Source organism: Trachinotus anak, unplaced genomic scaffold (genome assembly GCF_046630095.1).
Source record: "Trachinotus anak isolate AG129_WGS33_773 ecotype Australia unplaced genomic scaffold, CSIRO_AGI_Tana_v1 ptg000028l, whole genome shotgun sequence".
NCBI classification, from domain to species: Eukaryota; Metazoa; Chordata; class Actinopteri; order Carangiformes; family Carangidae; genus Trachinotus; species Trachinotus anak.
In genome coordinates, this window is record NW_027273879.1 from 13,515,875 (window position 1) to 13,535,448 (window position 19,574).

General features: G+C 40.6%; 2 protein-coding genes across 5 annotated transcripts; both read left to right on the forward strand.

The window, feature by feature from the left end:
- The first annotated feature begins 152 nt into the window (after nt 1-152).
- ccdc74b (coiled-coil domain containing 74B) lies at nt 153-5,209 on the forward strand. 4 transcript variants are annotated; one of them, XM_071465681.1, is made up of 7 exons: nt 153-952; nt 1,822-1,869; nt 2,315-2,432; nt 3,575-3,770; nt 3,861-3,954; nt 4,064-4,123; nt 4,241-5,209. In XM_071465681.1, exons 1-7 carry the CDS (start codon nt 661-663, stop codon nt 4,603-4,605), a joined length of 1,173 nt encoding a protein of 390 aa, XP_071321782.1. In that variant the 5' UTR covers nt 153-660; the 3' UTR covers nt 4,606-5,209. The 4 variants fall into 4 exon arrangements, with proteins under 4 accessions (XP_071321782.1, XP_071321783.1, XP_071321784.1 ...); XM_071465682.1 differs by having other exon boundaries at nt 166-952; nt 3,861-3,961; XM_071465683.1 differs by having other exon boundaries at nt 253-952; nt 4,321-5,209.
- A 3,801-nt stretch (nt 5,210-9,010) lies between these two features.
- crkl (v-crk avian sarcoma virus CT10 oncogene homolog-like) lies at nt 9,011-19,574 on the forward strand. Its single transcript, XM_071465688.1, has 3 exons — nt 9,011-10,346; nt 11,129-11,603; nt 17,129-19,574. Exons 1-3 carry the CDS (start codon nt 10,039-10,041, stop codon nt 17,261-17,263), a joined length of 918 nt encoding a protein of 305 aa, XP_071321789.1. The 5' UTR covers nt 9,011-10,038; the 3' UTR covers nt 17,264-19,574.

Below are 19,574 nucleotides of genomic sequence, written 5' to 3' on the forward strand. Positions count from 1 at the left end.
ACAAGACACTGGTTTCTACTAATTTCAGTGCCCTTTTTAATTGCCAATTAACAGATATACAATAATGAAAATAAGTGAGTATTTTTGTGGCCTCTTGGTGGATCTGATCACAACTAGCATTGTACCTTACCTCTTTGGACTGAAGCGTGTGATGTTTTGTTTTGCAGATACTCTAATTAATCCAGAGTTTTATTTTGGCATATCCGGCAGCGCTTCCGCGGCAGGGCACCGCCCAACTAGCTCCACCAATCAAACAGTTATGTTTAAATTCTTACTGACTTTTGATTGGAGGTTGTGTCTGCCAATCCTAACCGAGGAGGCGGGACTTATACGTAGATTGCCTGAGCGCTTCAACTCAGGGCCTAGGATAGGCTAGAAGTTGTCATGGCAACGTTGTGCATGGCTACAGTGCATGTCAAATGAGTGCGAAGGTGATTCAGGCTGTTTTACTTATTTACAAGCAACAATTTTAAGCTAACTTGGTAGCTGGCTGTTATTGGATAACAATGCAAATGAACACGTCCTCACCTCAGCGGAATGGTAATAGAAACCACAGTTAGCTAATGGTGCTAGTTTGCAAACTTAGTTAGTGTTGGGGAGCAGTCGTCGCCCCCGTTCAAAAAAGGCTAGAATGGTTCGTTAGCAGCGTGAATCAAAGCGATGTCAAGTAACAACCTCCCACCGGTGCGCCATTTACCGCACTGGACCCGAGTTGGGCGCCTCGGGAAGCCTTGCTCTCCACGACGTTTACCGGCGCAACAACCGCAGCCGTTGCCTGTTATCCCGGCAGCGGACAGAGGAGGCGGGAGGGCAGCAGAGCTGTCCGGCCACAGCGACACGGACCCCCGCGTCGCATCAATGCAGAGGAATATCCAGTTCCTGCAGCAACAACACAAGGAAACTCTTGAGAGGCTCCATGCAGAGATAGAGTATCTCAGACGGGAGAATAAAGGTGAAGAAAACAGTGTTGGGGGAGAAAAAGATTATTACATCTTTTCTTGAATCAATACTTTAATCGTCTCATCGAAGGCGTTCACTTGAAAGTGTAATGTAACAATTTGGGGTAATTATCATTAATGATTCATATGTGTTGACAGTTCAATTATTGGTCTGTGTATGGTTTATGCTGCTTTGTTTTGTTAGCCACATAATTAGCAATGCATGCTAATCTCAAAAGAGCAAGTCAGTACACAGTACAGTACAGTAGTTACAAAGTAACAAAAAAAAAAAAAAATGGAGGACACAATAATAATAACATGGAAAAAGCCAAAGAAATTGAGTTTTAAGATGCTTTTCAATATTGTGCTTAGATTTGGCCTTTAACGGAAAATTGTGTTAAGGTGTTCATCAAAGAACTGGTGATTTAATGAACAACTTACACATGGCCCAAAAGGGCAACAAACTGATATTTACAAGGGGTGAACTCAATAACCTGTTGTGGTCCCCACAACCTTTATGTAATGAATTCAAGTTGGTGACAAAGACCTGACTGTCGCCTGATAAGGTGCTGACAAGGGAGACATTCAGTCTCCGTACGGTGGTCGCATAGCAACTCCAGGGTTGTGATGGTTTCTCAGTGGGAGGTGGACACCGATCCAGTGTCACATTATTGAACAGGCCACATGCTGTTCCATATAACTTCATCTCACCACCCACCAGGAGACTCCCCAGTCATCTGTCTTTGCACCATCACAGCAGAAAGGCCCCCATGGACACATGGGCTGTTTGCTTGGACTGTGTTGGAAGATTGTGCCTCTTAAGTGCCTCCCTACATCCTTCCCTATATCATACACTAAAATTTTCTTAATATGGATGTTGCAGAGTTGCAGTATAAGATGATAATGGAGCCTCCCAAGTCAAGTAGAAAAGGTAAGATATAATCCAGATTCACAGCTGTTTTTGTTTGACCGTGCTATGTACAGCCACTGTTCTTACAGGGCTGGGCTACAAGATGTTTATAGATAAACTAACCATATGGGAATATATGTTTTTGGCTAATCCTCTGAATCCTTTAATCCTCTAAATCCAATATTACCACAAAACAATCCTGTTTATAAGTTTGTGAGTATGCCAGCAATTGCCTCATACAATCAAAGCTATTAAATGGATGGCTACCTATAACAGTACGGCAAAATCTCTCAGTTGTCAGATTTTTGCACACAATGCACACAATCATTATGTCACCCAACCCACTTCAAAGGCAACCCCAGAATAAAAGTTCTAGGTTCATGTTGTTACTGTCTGTAATTCAGTATGTCAAATAACATTTAGTACATTTAGTAGTAATGTCTGACCAGTGTTGTCCTTCCTCTAGGACCGACACACAGTCGACGAGGTGTTAGACCACCCACTCAGGGAAGTGAAGCTCGTACCGGACTCTACCTGGAGGAGCCGCTGCAGGACACGCGACCCTCACAGGACCAGGCATTAAGGTGAATTTCCATCCAGCTACATCTGGTCCTTATTCAGTACTGCACCCACCTACCTATCAAACACTGATATAGTGTGATAATATTGTAGTAATATTTTCTTCAGAAGATATTTACAGAAAGAAAAATTCAAGACAAGATTCATCAGTAACTTGGATATGATGACAAAACAGGTAGAGGCATTAATTGTTAGTCACTCGCCTGATGCAGACGAGCTCAGACATTTGTGTGAGTTAACTTTAATGAAGCTATGAAGACAAGGAAAACATAACTGAAAAATTGAAGCCGTATTATGATTTTATAAAAAACTAAATTTCAGATAATATCTCATCTCTTAATAGTCCAGCTCTACATGAAGTTATAGCAACACACTGTTGGTTAAAGGAGCTATTTGTAAGTTTGACTATTGCTACATAGCCAATGTTATCATTAACAGCTGTTTACTTGGCTATGTTGCAGTAGCAAAACTTACAAATAGCTCCCTTAATAAATTATTATCATGTAAATACTGACATCGTGTGCTTGAGATGAGACAAAATTTAGACACATTAAACACATTTTAGTTCAAACATACTGTACAATACTGAACAATACAGTATATTGTAGCACTTAAAGCAAATTAAATATTTATTTTAAAAATAACATTACCAACATTATTCACCCTAACAGATCTTTTCATCCAAGGCTTTTAATGTTTGCTGCATAAGCCCTACTGTATTTGACTTAAGTGAAGTTAGCCCACAGCCAGGTAATCATACAATCACATTAGGTTTGCTACCATCCAAACATTGGACAATATTGGCAGTATAAAGAAAATGTGAAATTATATCGTATACAAAATTAATACATATTTTGTAATGTGTACAAAATATACATTATGTTTCTGTACAAGCCACATGTTGAGACACAATTGAGAAGTGTCCTTTTAGTGAACCTCTGATGGTAGGTTGATCAGGATTACAATGCAGGATCTTAAACAACTCCATAAGAGACATACTGTACATCTTGGTCTTGCTATACAAACAAGGCCAGTGAATGGGTTTGAGTCCCGATCTTTAGCTGTATATATAGCAACTAGGTGTTTACAACCAAAACAGTTTGTATGTAAATTTTCATTAATATGATCTCACTCCACTGGGGAGAAGCATTGGAGAGGGTAGCGAAATTCTAGGATCTGCCAGAGAGGACCATGGCCCAGAGGTGAAGGGGGGCCTCATCACTTCATTACAGCCTCTACGAATTCTTAGTGGTCACTCCCATCCACCACGCACTCCCACACTACAGGAGTGTGAGGTAATCATACGGCAGCTCTACAACGCCAACAGTTTACAGTCACAGGAAGTAAGTACCCACCATCAAACTTTCCAGTGTTGCACAGTTTAAAAATGCAGCATTTCTGTGGAAATATTTCAAAAACTCTGTTTCACTTAGATAATACGTGTGAAGGCATTGCTGAGAGATATTGTTTTGAGCAAAAAAATTACCCCGGAAAACTACATTCTGACCAAGGCCTACCTTGTTGATGGTACTCGGTAAAGTGATAGAGCATTATCATTTTCATTATCACCAACATAGAGTATCCTTTGAAAAACCTGCACAGTTGTGATAAGAGTTTATCTTTTTGTACTTTTCAGCAAATCTTTTGAGGAGAAGAAATTTCCAAAACTTGGTCTTCAAACATATCCAGAAAAAATGTACGTACATCTGTCTCTCCCTACGAAACTTTTTTATGGAATGTGTTTTTTATTCCTTTGCCTTCAATCGATTGCTCAAATCTCCATCATTCTGCTTTTACTGCCACTTCTAACCAGTATGGAGGAATTTCAAGATGCCATTCACATCCAAGAGCAGCCCTCAGTTAAGTTCACATACAGTATGCGTCCTTTCCCAGGTCAGCACCCTCTCAGTCTGGCGTTGTCCTCCCAGCCCTCAAGCAGAGCCTCAGCTCAACCATCGCAGAAAGACAGAGGAGGACTCGTGCTGTGCAGAGAGACCGTCTCAAAAGGACAATGCAGTGACAAGATCAAAACTACCGCGGCAGCATCAGCTACACCCACCTCAGAAGTGGGGTTTTCATGATTCTTCCATAAACTTAGTCCCAAAATCTGAATGTATTCTATGGAATGAATCCTCAGTAATCAATATACATTTTAAGTATTTATGTCCAATGATTTGATGGTTTTTAAAAGGTGACTATTATGGGTACAGAAATGTACTCATGAGGGCCAGGTCTCTATAGACCTGAAAGCTTTATATTCTGCACACATAAAGAGGGGAAAGAAAGTCTGAAATCTAGCTTTGTATGAGAGATGATAAATGTATTTATTTATTCATTTTTACCAACATTGCATTTTAGGACAACTGTTAAAGGGCAACATCTCTTCACACTCTTCACACTGGCTGCTCAATTTAACCACTGCACAGTGAATTGAGTCAGTTTCAGTGGGTTTTCACTGGACACTTGTAATTCTGCTAAAATCATGGCAGAATTATTGTATTCCATGTAACTATGTAAAACTGATTCCATGTCACTTTTAAAACAGATAAGTATTAAAAGCCTTTGTCTCTGCAAACAACCAAAGTAAAGCCTCTAAAAGCATGTGCAATTAATGAGACACCAAGAAACTACCAGGCTTATTTCTCAGGCACTTTTTGTATAGGTCAACACTGTATGTGGGAGTGTCAAGCCTTGACTGGCCAAGCGTTACCATCCACTTACAGTACAACTGAGCAAGATTAACACTAAACTCAAAACAAAAATAAATTCTCTTAACATAAAACAGCACAGTTCTTTTTTCATGTTTTTCTTTTAGCAAACAATGATGTGCACTATTTACTGTTTGATGTATGAGATGCTACACATGACACAAAATGAGCAATACCCTGCCTAAAGATAATTGTCAGTGCTGGTTTGTGTTTTATTGCAAAAAATTTGTATGATGTCACTAAGGACCAGAGAAGTGCGTGTTTAATGAACAGGCAATTTTGATCCTACTTATATGGTTTATGAGTCATTTTTATGACTCATAAGTCACATTTCCCAAATTCTCTTTGTTTTTGCAGGGGCCTTTCCAGACTCTGAATCGGTTGGTTCTGTTATCTATATATATATATATCTATATATATACAATACAAAGTCTGAATAAAATTGAATAGTGGCTTACCTGAATGCCACAAAACTTATTAAATTAGTGACAAAATCTCCTAAAATGTTATATACTGTGTGTGGAAATGGAACATTAGACTGGTTTGAGACTTCATGTGCTGCAGAGAATGTACAGTTTAAACTTGTGGTTTGTGGAGTTTTAGCTAAAACTATGAGGAAGTGGTTATTTAAAAACTAATCACAAGACATAAGGGAATGAACTATGAGGAAGGAGTGAAACTTTGCTTGGTTGTGTCTCAGTTCTTTAACCTCTAATGAATTCTCATGCGTGCTATAGCCTAAACAATATTCTTATAATTCCACAGAGGGAAAGTCTACAATTCAAATCTCAAACAAAGTTATAGTTGCTTATCTGCAATAAGCAATGGCATGATCATGAAATCATAATTGTGTTTCAGCAGTTTTTAGAAATTTCTTTGCTTCATAAATATGTCAACAGGTTCAAGATTTAGTTGCACAGCTGTTAATAAATAAAAACATGAATAAAATCAGTGAATAAATTACCAGCCATTCCGTGTTGCAAGGAATTCAGTTCCCTCAGCAATGCTGCACAGTCTTGTGAAACTCAACAAATTTAAAAGCACCTGGCCTCGTAACATGAACCAAAACACAGCATGTAGTTGTGCAACAGCATAGGGCAGGTTAAGAACTGCATGCAGCCAGGCGGGGCAGACAGTTCCTGGAATGAACCTGGTTTAGCGTACTCCACCTCTAGAACCTTTAAGAGGAAATGTCTTTTCGTACTGTAATCATATGATTATACAGTAATCCAGAGTCTTCATCTTGGCCAACATAGCACATGGGCTCTGATGTAACTGGCGCTTGTGCTGGATATTTGAGGCAAATAGAATTACTGAGATGGACGTTACTGAATTCACTTCTCAGGAAGATTCCACAGAAAATCCTGAACTGCACCTCTCAGTGTCAGCTCCTCTATACTCATCTGCGCATTGTCTGCGATCTGCTGAAATGACGTCTACACTTTTCTTGCAACATCCCCTGCAATAACTGACTTTACTATCAGTCTCAGCGACAATACATGAAGGGGATGGCTCACCCAGCAGGCTGAAAATGACCACTCAACACTCAGTTCAAAGCTCAACTTCCATGTATTCTACAAATCCACATCATCAAGTCTCCACAAGATGTTGGCTCCCATAACCTAGACCTATAGAAGGAAGGTGGCATCTGCCTTTTCTTTTTTTGTGACCATTTATTTTCACTCAGGAATCTATATAAGATCATTTCTGACAAACACTTATTAAGAACTTTGTTAATTTAGATGTTTTAATAGACAAATTTATAAAGGCATACATAAATAACGGTTAAAAAACAAATTGAAAAACCCTTTACCATTGCTGTATAATATTGAGCCAACAAAATGTTTTTTTGCTCAGATTGTGTGCAGACATCATTGCATTTCCTGAGTGGTCATGTGTTTTTCTCTTGGTGATTTGAACCTATCACAATGCAGTTCCCTCATATAGCCCAGCCCATAAGAGACATTCTCCACAGTGATAGCCAGAGGGTAATGGTTAGAAAACCATTCCTGTGCCTGAGGGGCACAGATTTTGCTCCAAGAAGTGTCTTTGAAATCAGAGGAAGAGTCACTAGATAAGCATATGTCTATTGGCAGGAGCTGTCGAGGTGTCCTTGTATGCTTTTGTGTTTAGGCAGATGTGCTCAAGGCCACAGTTGCACTTGACAGCTCCTGTGTTTGTAAATGTATGTAACATTAAATCTGCCTACAACAGTCGAAACAGTCTAACAAACGTCAGTGTTATATGGACAATTTTGATTTGCATGCACCCACTAGATGGAGGTGTTTCTGAAGAAACATCAACTCAGGCAAAGCCTTCAGATGTTTGTCAGCAGTCACACAGAGGTATGCCATAACTTACCTTGGCCCTATGTCCAACCTCAAAGATATAAGCTTTATTGATTTATTTCCTACTGTAAATGTGTGCATGTTGTGTAGTGACAAAAACGAGATTATCTACGTATCCATATAAAAAAATCCATCTTAACGAGTGGTTGTCATCATTTTTTGTTAACTAAATCAGAATATATGGTTAAAACAAAGGATTAAACCAACTGTATGGTTAAATAGCCTTGTGAAAATGCACAGAGCCAAACAGTGTGTGTCTATAAATATCAGTATTTTTTTACTCATACTTGTGAGGAGGAGGAAGCTCAGTTATTTATTTATTTATTTTTCTTCCCAATTTGTTGCATCACTGCGTCTTTGTGGAAATGTGGGAATTGGCAGGCATTAGCCAGTAAGACCCAGTGGGTGCAAATCTATTAAAATTCAGACAGTGTTGCAGTGATGAGAGCTGCTCTGTGCCAGCTGCAGCCTCATGAGGCAGGGTCACTGACAACTTCAATAACCAGAGAAACAGAACTACCGCTTTATGTATCTTACTGTCATCAATCAGCAGACGTTTATCCACCACACTGAACGGCTTGTCATGGCGGTCAGTGTTGTCTGACGCAATCTTTTGTTTGTATTACCCTTTATTTAGGCTCCTTTGGAGAAACTGTTCTCTGCATTTAAATTCACACTCTCCCTTTCAGCATATTGTGTTGTGGGTTGGGGAGGTTGGGGAGCTCCAAATCGATGTGTCACAGTCCTGTGCCAGATAATACTTATTATGAGATTGAATGCAGGGGAAGTTGGAGAGCAACAGGAAATGAAAATAGGGAAATATGTAAAAACTTTTTACTGGTGGCACTAAATAGCTCTTGACCGAGCAAATATACTGTAATATGTAGGCCTAGTTTAAACATCCAAGCTTTGCATACAGCCGCTGTTTACTACAGGAATACTGTGTAATAGAAGAACTTAGAACATGTTCCTGTGTCCGAAAAGAAAAGGAACCCATCTGATATGATTTGAGTTATCAGAGGCTGGTGTGTAACTGTCATCAAATATAACAATTAAGTCTGCTTTGACTCATTCACTCCCTCATCCCAGTCACTTATTCTGGTGGGGTGGATGTAGCCACAAGATAATTTGAGATTTGTCCATCTTTTATGTGAATTCTATCATAACAATGGTGGTTTTACAAGAAGTAAATTAAGTAAGTCAACCCACATGCATGGCACATTTCAAAGTAGCAGTTGGAGCCTGCATTTCTTCAAAGAAACGATTTAAAAAAAAAAAAAAAAAAAAAAAAAGGACTGCACAGAAAAAAAAACACACAACACACGGTCGGGCTGTGCTAAATCGGTCTGTAGCGCATTTTGATTTGACGTCGCTGTTTTATCGTTTGGCCACGCAAAATGTTCTCCGGGCTGTGTCACGGAAACATGATTGACACCTCGGTCTCTGCAACGGAGGTTGAAGGGGGGGGGGGGGGCGGGCTGTCCGTGTCCTCGTCACCCGCCCACCCCCTTCCTCCCCCCCCGTCAGTGACGTGCAGATAGAGAGCGGGACCTGCCCTCTCGTCGCCATTTTTCGGTCTCGTACTCGCACTTCTGGCGGCCCGGGTGAGGGGGGGACGAGCAGGAACGAGGGAAAGTAGAAAAACAATAGAACCGTTCGAGCACCGGGATCCCTCGCGAGCCGCCGGGAACGCACGCGGGAGCCTCAGTGTCACGTTCGGGCTCCTGAGATGTGCACGCGCAGGAGACGAGCCGCTGCCGTAAAACAGTTTTTTTTTTTTTGCGTGAAGACGTGTTGCGGGCCGCCATTTTTTTTTTTTTTTTTTTTTTTTTTTTTTTGCTGTGCTGCCTCTAAAGTCTGCTCTGACTCGAGAAAAGGGGATTCAAAAAACGCATTTCCATGACGTGTGCCTTACCGTGAGATCCAGGAGATAACGAGTTATCATTTCGTTTCCGACCCCGCGGCGGCTGGTAACCTTTTGCAGACATGAGGATTTATCAGATGTAAAAAAAAAAAAAAAAAAACTGAGGCCACCTTTTCCGTTCTCACAACTGACACTGAGTGGAGGAGATAAATTATTAGAAGAGAAGCCTGGCGTTTTCTCGGAAGGCGGAACGAAAAGGGGAAGCTTCATTGATCATTTGTTGCTTGGGCCTCCGTCGATGTTTGTTGTAAGTTTTTTTTTTTTCTCCCTATTTTGGCTGCTCAAACAATCACCCAGCCATTGACTGCTGAGCACAGGAACCACATTATGCTCCAAAGTTGGATCAAGCCAGTCGCAGCCTGTCTCTGAAAAACGTCAGGTTGTTTTGTTGTTTTTTTTTTTTTTGTTGTTGTCTTTAATAAGAGGTCTCGGGAGCCTGCGGCGTTTGTGCAGAAATCACTCGAAAACCTCACAGGGCGACGGATGCCCTGCCCCTGCATCTTCCAAATCCTCCAATTTGCTGTGATTGGCCAATTCCAATACGCGTACACGTTTTAACTTATTGTCTAGCCTGTTTTGTAATTTTTTTTTTCTTATTTGTAGGCTGATACTAACTTATTTTTGAATAGAAATGTCTGCACGGTTTGATTCGTCTGATCGGTCCGCCTGGTATTTTGGACCGGTGTCACGACAGGAGGCACAGAATAGATTACAAGGACAGAGACATGGCATGTTTCTTGTTCGAGACTCGTCGACCTGCCCCGGTGACTACGTCCTGTCAGTGTCTGAAAACTCCAAAGTGTCTCACTATATAATCAACTCCTTGCCCAGCAAGAGGTTTAAGATAGGCGACCAAGAGTTCGAGCACCTCCCTGCTCTCCTGGAGTTCTACAAAATCCACTACCTGGACACGACCACTCTGATAGAGCCAGCACCCAGGTAGGGAAGCCACCCAGTACCCCTGCACTAACCAACACGCCTGTAGATGACAGGAAATACACACCAGGAGGAAAATACCACGCAATTTAAGCCTGTGATCTAAGTTAACCAGGCCTGTCTGTTTTTACCAGAAGTAACCCACTTTCAGTAAGGCTGCGGTACCCTGCAGTCATTCCTTGAACCGTGCAGTTTGCCAGATTTGAAACTGTAGGACACACCGATGCAATCACACTGCCAGTTTACTATTTTCATTGAGGCGTTGTGGTGCCCAAAGACAACAAGTTGGAAACATAAACAATCACGAGCCAAGATGCTGGTAAAGTCTGTGGTTTGTAAGTTGATGTAATCTATTAGCGAATGTTTGCTTCTGTGCAGCCATGACTTTAACCAGATATTACTGTTGATCTTCAGCACTAATGGTGCATGTTGCAGTGTGTTTATATCCTTCTGCATGTGTCATTTTTTAATATCTTGCTCTAAGACATTGGGAATAAAGGATATTAAGATTGCTCTTATTTAAGACTTTTTGTAACCCGCTTTGTATACACTACATTCGTAAACTTCCATGCAAGTGTGCAGATTTGCACAAATGTAAAATGGCCCCTTTCACCTAACATCAGCTTTTATTGAACACAATTCAACAAAAAATGTGTGATGCTTTAAGGAAACCTGTCACTGAGTACATAATGCGAGTCCCTCTGTTTTCCTGCAGTTATTGTTTTTTGTTATGTGGTACCCACATTATATCTCTTTCCTGTGCCTTATTATTGTGATCCCCCAAGGTACCCAAGCACAGTGAGTGGTCCCATCCAGCCCATGGGTGGCCCAGAGGAGAACCTGGAGTATGTGCGGACTCTGTACGACTTCACTGGCAGCGATGCAGAGGACCTTCCCTTCAAGAAGGGGGAGATCCTTATCATCCTAGAGAAGCCAGAGGAGCAGTGGTGGAGCGCCAAGAGTAAAGAGGGGCGTGTCGGGATGATCCCCGTTCCCTACGTAGAGAAAGTGGTACGACCTGCACCCCACTCTGGCCAGCCTTCTCATGGATCTCGTAACTCCAACAGCTATGGGATCCCCGAGCCTTCCCACGCCCTCGTCCACGCCTATGCTCAGCCCCAGACACCTTCACCATTGCCCCCAGGCACACCTGGAGCAGTTATCAACCCTTTACCGTCCATGCAGAATGGCCCAGTCATGGCAAAAGCCATTCAGAGACGAGTGCCATGCGCCTATGACAAAACGGCTCTTGCTCTAGAGGTATTGTAAAATGGATTTAATCTAAAAATGTGCCGTTTGTCTGTTCTCTCTATCTCCTCTCTTCCTCCTTGCCTGTCTTGGGCGCCACACTTCAAACATATCATATACCATAGCATATCAAACATATGCTTTAACAAATTGTTTAATTTGTTAGAGATGATATATTTTAGTCAACATTGAACCACTTGGTCTTTATGAAGTGGTGTTTCTTGATTGTAGTGCATCATTATGCAGTAAATCTCCATGCCTAGTAAGTACCTGAGACATAACTTGTAGCAGTCTACCCAGCTTAAAGCTACACGACCTCATTCTCATTCAACATGTATACCAAAATATTCAAAATAAAGCTGTTTCCAATTGCTTTGTTTTAAATAAGACACTCAGCTTTGCCTAAACTTTGAATTATGTGTAATTCAATACAGTTTTCTTTTTTTTTTAAATTCAAAACATTGCAGAATGTTGCAGTGTAGACATCTCCAGTGGGAGTGGCTGTAGGATTCCCAGGTCAAGCATGTAAACCATGTTGACAGTCTTATGCAATATGCTTTTTTATGAACAAAGCAAACCAATCTGAGATAATTGGGGAAAATAATTATTTTATAGTTCTTAATTTTCAGTCTGTAATTTTTCTATTTTCTGGAAATGTCTCAAATTTGGACAGCACCCAAAGAACACATTAGAAATTCATTAAAGTAAAAAAAATTGGAGGGTAGAAATTTTCCCTTTATCACCTAGAGCAGCATATTTCTAGTACTGCATAATTTCTTGTAATGTTTAACTGTGTTCTGCATTGACATTGCAGTAGTTAGTAGCAAGTAGTGACAATAAGGGAAAACACTAGTGCTGCATACAGAATTACCACAGCAGTCTTGGTGGTTCTATGTGTGAAGATGTCTTAAGATAACTTGTGGTGCTTCTCCAAACCTCTAACATGTAAGTCAATGCTCTTGCTACAGCAGCAGCTCTGGTCGCTTGTCGCCTTATGATGTCAGGGGTGTGGGGTGTGAAGCGGTGCCTAGATAGTATGGCTGTACTCAATATTTTCTATATCACCCGAGTTAACTTTTCAATTACCTAACTTTAGTTAACCTAATTTATTTAAGCATATTGCATGATTTTTATAGGGAAAAAACATACCCTTTTTGCAGGTGGTTCATGTGAATTTGCTTAAAGTTGACCTCTGGTTGACTTGAAGTTGTTGCCCTGAGCACTGGCATTGTGCTACATGCTGATGTTGTGGAGGTGAGGTGCTATTTGTAAATGAATGACTCCCAGCCACACTGATCCTCTGGCTTCTGATTGAGGGACATGAGGGGCAACACGGCTTCAGTGCAGTAACTGCTCACGACACACTTTAATTCCACCGATGGGCAGTTTGAGCCCCACTTCTACTGTATGTCTCCAGCTCACTGTGGCTCAGGCTCAATCTTCCTCCTAGCCAGCTAGCTGCTAATCTGGCAGCTGCACTGTTGCATTTCACAGCTGTGTTGCATTTCTCAGCAGTGCAATTTGGCCAATACAAATCTGCTTTGACTGTGGTAACATGTTGAAGCATGTGACTGTGACGCTCAGTGTGCACTTAACATTTATAGTGGGTCTCCAAAAGGCTTTGCTCTGATAGCAGACTGAGCTGTAGTGATGCCCTCAGGGGAGAGATGAAAATGAAAGGTATCTTAGCTTACCTCCGCCGCCATTCACTGACATCAGAGTGCGTCAGTGGATGTAGGAAGTAATCTAGGCCGCTACAGCTGGGCACAGGGATACACTTGTCACTGTGGCTCTTGTACAGAAATGAGGGTGTAAATTTGGAACATGAGCAAACCTGGTGAATGGTATTCTTGCTAAAGGTTAGATAGCTTCATCTAACAGCATTAGTCCTGTCTTCTCTGCTCTCTCCCTCATGTCCCTTTTTAACAGTTGACCACTGATAACAACATTTCAGTCAGGAGATGCCTAATACCTCATTCAGACTGACACTGATGCAAGTTGAATGGTTCAATACGACATGTCAGCCAGCCAGTGTCTTCACCCTCCTCTTTTGTTGAGAGTTGAAATGAGTAGAGATGAAGCCTTCCATTTAATACAAATAATAATTAATTGTTGATTTAACCAAATCCACGAAGAGAGACAGAGAGAGAGGGAGGCACGCGAACCATCAAGCAAAGTGATGTGAGAGCAGAAACTGAAAGTAAACTTTATTTAGCACTCGTTACTCTCTGATCACACAGTATAGCAGTGAAGTGTATGGGGCTGTGGTTGCTGATTGGAGACTACAGACTCATACTGGGTGAATGGTTCAAACACAAGTTAAATGTGTGTTGAGGAGACTCATGTCATACATGTGTAATGCGTGAATTATTAGCACAGCCAGTGCTCGTGTTCACCGTGTGTTAATCTTGATTGTGTCCCAAGCTGGTCTGGAAGATGTGTGTTTGAACTGATTCAGATATTTTGTATTGAATCAGTGGTGCCTGTATTAAGACAATTTAGAATCTTTCTTTATTTTTCGCTTTTACACCCTGGATTAGCCAGCTGCCAAAATGCACATTGTACTCTGCTAGAACCATTTCTTAACATGAGAGCAAAATGCTGAATGGAACTGAAGATGTCCACGCTGATAGTGATTACAGCTACAGCAGAGCTGCTGTGAGATTATAAGTGAGTCACGCTGCCTCTTTTTCAGCAGCATTTTCAGACCCACATCACCACACCTCAAATGTGCCGCTGTTGTGAAAACTGTATCTGAACTTCAACATTTTGCTAATCCTGCGATTATATATGTGGTGTTGCAACAGCTCTGGACTGATGCTGTCTTGTCAAGACACAAAACAAGACAGTCGGAAGAATCAAAAGGAAAAGTGTGATGTAAAAATTTCCTTGCACATTGTTGACATAGAGGGATTGATCTTTATTTGTATTAAGTTTTGAACCCCAAGTATTTTCTTAAGAAAAACATGCAAAATCAGTGTGAAGATACTGGTAGGACTGACTAAGATGGTTGTCTAGATGTGGCTCTTTGTTGTCTTTGATCTAATTTGTAGTTGTTCTCTCGGCTCATACAAATTGTCCCATTTGTCAGGGCTGACTGTTCAGTATGATGCAGTTTGGTTTTGTGCATCATAACCTTCAGACTTGTTGTGTGTTTCTTTGGTTCAACTTAGTTCAGTTGATGTTGTTGTCAACAAATGGATTTTTAGGAATTACCAGAAATTGTGAACCATGTCTCTCTCCGGTAAGAGTGAAGCAGGCTGTTATACTTGGTGTGCAGCTCAAACATGATCAGAGCAGAAGCTGATGCCACAGAAGCTTGGTTTAGATTAATGAATCCTTTTGCTTGACTTTTTATTTTTATTTGCTGCAATTAAGAGATAAAGATGCCGTTGTCTGTGCTTGTGGGGTGTGTTTATATTCCCCTGAAGACTAGCAAATGGGTAATACAGACATCTGTACTGTTTTTCATGCACTAAGTGTATTACAGGTACAATTACTACTCTTCTGGGATGTCTTTGTTCCTTACTTCCCTTTACTTCAACCCCAGTCTAAGTGCTGAGGACAAACTCTTACTCAGTCACATCTGTTTTCATGTACAATGTCCATTGTTTGTCTGCAACAATTCCACATGTGAATGCACTATTACTTTTAAATGTTTTTACTAATCTTACAGACAAGCACTTTCAATATTTAGTTCTATTGAAATGTGAAAGTTTTGGAAATGCTAAATGAAGAGTACCTAAATAGATTGTTTGCAGATTAAGCACATAATCCAGAAGTTTTAGTAACTGCACAACTGTAATACTGATTCAAGTAACTACTTTAACTGAGAGAAGAAAGCCACCAGAAACCCTAGAAAGCCTCACTGGAAAAAAAAAAAACTAGCTGAAACCTAGTATTTCCTGTGGTATTTTTGATTAACTCTTCTAAAACTCGCTTTGCACTGGAAACGCATACCTTACCACGTCCCATCTTGTCTCTTCTATTTGTGTCTGCCTTTGGCTCATAATAGTTCATGGCTTAAAGCAAAAAAAAACCCTTTGGTTGTTGTACTGTGGCTATTTTGGGCCCTCTGGGGTTCAAGAAGCAGAAGCTCTGAGTCATTATTTATTTACCTCAGAGACAGGCAGTCCCCAACAAATTAAATCAGGTTATGGCCTCTTTATTTTAGAGTTTGATATTTAGGCTATTTTTTGTTCATTTTTATTTCACAATACTAGTCGCTTTTTGTTTCTGCTTTTATAATACTTCATTCTGAGGTTTTACACAGTCATAAGGTTGACAAGTCTGCATTGCATGACGACAAACCTTTTTCTGAATGAAGATAAATGTCTGTTAATCCTTTTAAATATAATGAATACTAATTCTGTTTATTTTTTTTTTTTACCTCATGGAAAATTTAAGTTGAAAATTGCAAGGGCCTATTTTTCCACTTTTTAAGACTTTTATTTAAAACAAATGATAATAAATATTCTCTTAAAAGGTTGAATCAGTAGAAGTCCTTTTTATAATCCTTTGACATACGCATTTCACAGAAGCTTTTATGACTAAGTAGCATTCTTGTCATTCCAGAGTGGCGTAAAGGATTACTGTTACAGATGATGTCTAGGACTGGATGTCCTTGAAGCCTCATGCTGAAGTTAAAGGGACAAATGGTGCCCTCACATTCACATTTCAATCATGATTTTCATGATAGAGACTTTCCCTTCTAATCCCGATAAAGAACATATGGCTTTAACAGATTGGGGTCACATTCAGTGTCACAAACCAATCTGAGCGACAGCTCTGTGCTCCTCTGTCATCTGTTTAAACCACACTGTAATGCGCATATGGAGAAATTTTGTTCTTAAAAAAGTGTGTATAATAAATCAGCTGCACTGGATGTTGTTTGGATCTCACATGTGCATTGCTGGCGTTGTTTGGAGCAGGTTTTAAAATAAACATTGGCCATGTACAAAGTGTATTTTCTTACCTCCTCAGGCAATGAAAAATGTTGACTCTTAGCAACTGAGTCTGGTGCAGCAGTTAATCACCAGCTTGAAATTCAAATTAACTCTTTGACTTTTTACATTTTACAACACTTACTAACTATGATCCACTGTTGAGTTATTATGTAACTTCTTTAGTCCATTGATTGTGCCTTAGAAAATGGTCTAGTGGACTCACATGCTTATCTTTGATAGAAATGGTGATACTTGAATGGTGGTTTCAATGGACTGGCTGAGTTCACATCCTGGCTACCTTAACAAAACGTGTATGCACTCATGCACTGTGAGGTGCTTCAATTAAATGCCCTTAAATGTTGTGATGTCATGGTGGTCGTGATAAACTTAATTTTTTTTAATTTCTCATCCAGTAAAATATCTTGTAACCATATGAATAAAATTAGAAATATTTTTATGCGTCTAACATGCATACAGTACATCCTACTGAAAGCCATGAGTGGAATATATGTTATTTAAGAACTTACTCAGATTTACGACAAACTGGCCCTGCTCCTCCTGTAACTCAGCCTCTTGTCCTTTTTTTCTCAGGTCGGTGATATCGTCAAGGTTACACGGATGAACATCAGTGGTCAGTGGGAAGGAGAGGTGAACGGACGACGGGGTCTCTTTCCATTCACCCATGTCAAAATCATAGACCCCCAGAATCCGGATGAGAGTGACTGACCTTCAACTGGAGCCTCTTGCCAGTACCAACGTGTACCCGAATCTGCTGGCTGTCTCCACCTTTTCCCGCCAGTGTCACCATGGTTACGTGCTTGCCTGCTTGGGGCTGTACCATGATAGCGACCCCTCTGTTGTTGCCAACCGTTGCAAGGCTTTCTGACTGTTTACAGCTTTGGACATCGGATCCAAACTAAAACCTGACCCCACTTCTCCCAGTTCCCTTTCCCATGTCTTGGTTCCAGGCTGGGCAGTGTCTTTGCATTAGTGTCCTTTTCATTTCCAGATCACTGGGCATCAGTGTGTGAGTGTGTGAGTGTGTGCACATGTGTGTGTATGAATGTATGTATGTATGTATGTATGTATGTATGTATGTATGTATAAGTGCATGTGTGTGGGTGTTTGTTCACAATAGATATTTACCACATTACATGACAACATGTCTGTTTTATTTGATTTCTCTGAATATTTGTTAGGTTTGAAGTCTTGGGGACTTTAGAAAGTGTTGGTGTGCGTTTGTTTTGTTGATGTGAGGATATTTGTACGAAGTAGGGAAAAGCAATGTCCCTATGGACTTGGGAGAGCACTGAGGCTATGAGGAGTTAACCAGCCAGTCAAATGTCATTTCTTCAACAATCAAGTCACTGTTGTACCTTAACCATCACACACGCATGTACACACACTTATTGGCCATGAGGTATTCAGGTTGACGGTTCTTGATGTGCATGTGATGTGTGACTGGAGACAGGACAACACAGAAGAGATGGGCCTGTGATCTTGGTTGCAACTGGACATTTTAGATCCCATAATCCCATCCAACCTGGCACAAGTCTGGCTGACGAGACTTATTTATCTTAAGACATGACACGGCCATATGTGATTTCTTTTTTTTTCTTATTTGTGCCACATGATCAAAGGTTTTATGTGTACATTTCTTTTATTTTTTTGGAGACGTGGAGAAGATGTATGGTAGAGGGGTAATTTTGCATGTCCACTTGGTACCTCTCTTCACTGTCATTCTCATTCTTTTGAACTAAAAAGACATCGCTTAGAGATTAGCAGGTTTTTAGTGCCAACTGCACCAAGCACTAGACGATATATTTCAACTTTTTGCATAGGAGTGCCAAGCTTCAAACAGGTTCCCAAAAGTCACATGGCAACGGCAGTAGCCCTGGCCAGCACTTCCCATGAGCATCTGACTAGAAGGCTAGCTAAAATCGCAGGGTGGGCACTCGGACTAAAGGCTTTCCACTGAGGTGAGAAGCTCTGCTTTCAGTGGCGTAGGTCAGGGAAGGAGGAAATGTCTTAGCAAGCCAATGAGATCCCATTAATGCCTTCTTCAGAGAGTAAGATAATGCATCTTGTAGTGCATGCAATCCCCTCTCTAACCTTATGTTTTTAATGTGACGTTACTCCTGTCAATTTAGGAATCCGACCTGCTTTATTCGGTCTGTGCACAATTTTTGACTCTTTTTATGCAAACAGACTATGGGAGTAGTGGAAAGCATCTTTGTTCATACTGTGCTGCAACCAATTCTGTTTGATGAGTAGGAGCCGAGTATTAAACAGTTGTGCAAACAGTGCTGACCCCCAGATTTCTGCTGTAGAAAAAAAAAAAAACAACAAAAAAACAACAAAAAAGAACTATTTCGCTCACTTGTTTCCCCTCCTAGGGCTCCCTGTTCAAATCAACGCTCAGACGTTCAGAGTAATATTGTGCAGCTTTTAGTTGTATCCCAACTTTGGGGTTTTTTTTTTGTTTGTTTTTTGTTTGTTTTTTTTGTCGGTTTGTAGTCAGCTATTAAATCAAGCATTTTTGTTGAAATGAGTGATGTTAATAAACAAAAGTACCTAAGGTGACATTTACAAAAGGGAAAAATGCCTGCTGGTTGCCTCTGTGCATGACCTCTTGGCCGGGGAGATGGTTCTACCCGGCCAAATGCTGCTTTATGTCATTTATTAAGGTTTCTCTTATTTTTCCCCCTCCTGGTCTGTGTGAACAAACCAGTGTAGGTTTTCCACATAAAACATATTGAAATCTACTAATTAAGCAATACGCCCTGGTTAGCTCCTTTCTTGAGGTGAACTCGCTTTTCTTGTGCTTCTGAGTTGTTTTTGTATTGGCATTAACAGTATTACTGTGCTCTCTTCTCATACTCTAGGAAAGCCTGTCTTTTACTTAAGAATTGAAAATTGTGCCTTTTATTTTCTTATACCATTTACATGTGTTAATATTTCCCATGGTTAACACCTGTGCTGGTATTGACCCTTTATGTACAGAACAAGTAAATAAAATTTACGTCTACTTCTTTAA

Coding starts and splice junctions, on each gene's coding strand:
- ccdc74b (XM_071465681.1), top strand. CDS start 661: ATGTCAAGTAACAACCTCCCACCGGTGCGCCATTTACCGCACTGGACC. Junction 3,955..4,063: donor CAAGGCCTACCTTGTTGATG/GTACTCGGTAAA, acceptor TGTACTTTTCAG/CAAATCTTTTGAGGAGAAGA. Junction 4,124..4,240: donor CAAACATATCCAGAAAAAAT/GTACGTACATCT, acceptor ACTTCTAACCAG/TATGGAGGAATTTCAAGATG.
- crkl (XM_071465688.1), top strand. CDS start 10,039: ATGTCTGCACGGTTTGATTCGTCTGATCGGTCCGCCTGGTATTTTGGA. Junction 10,347..11,128: donor CTGATAGAGCCAGCACCCAG/GTAGGGAAGCCA, acceptor TGATCCCCCAAG/GTACCCAAGCACAGTGAGTG. Junction 11,604..17,128: donor AAACGGCTCTTGCTCTAGAG/GTATTGTAAAAT, acceptor TTTTTTTCTCAG/GTCGGTGATATCGTCAAGGT.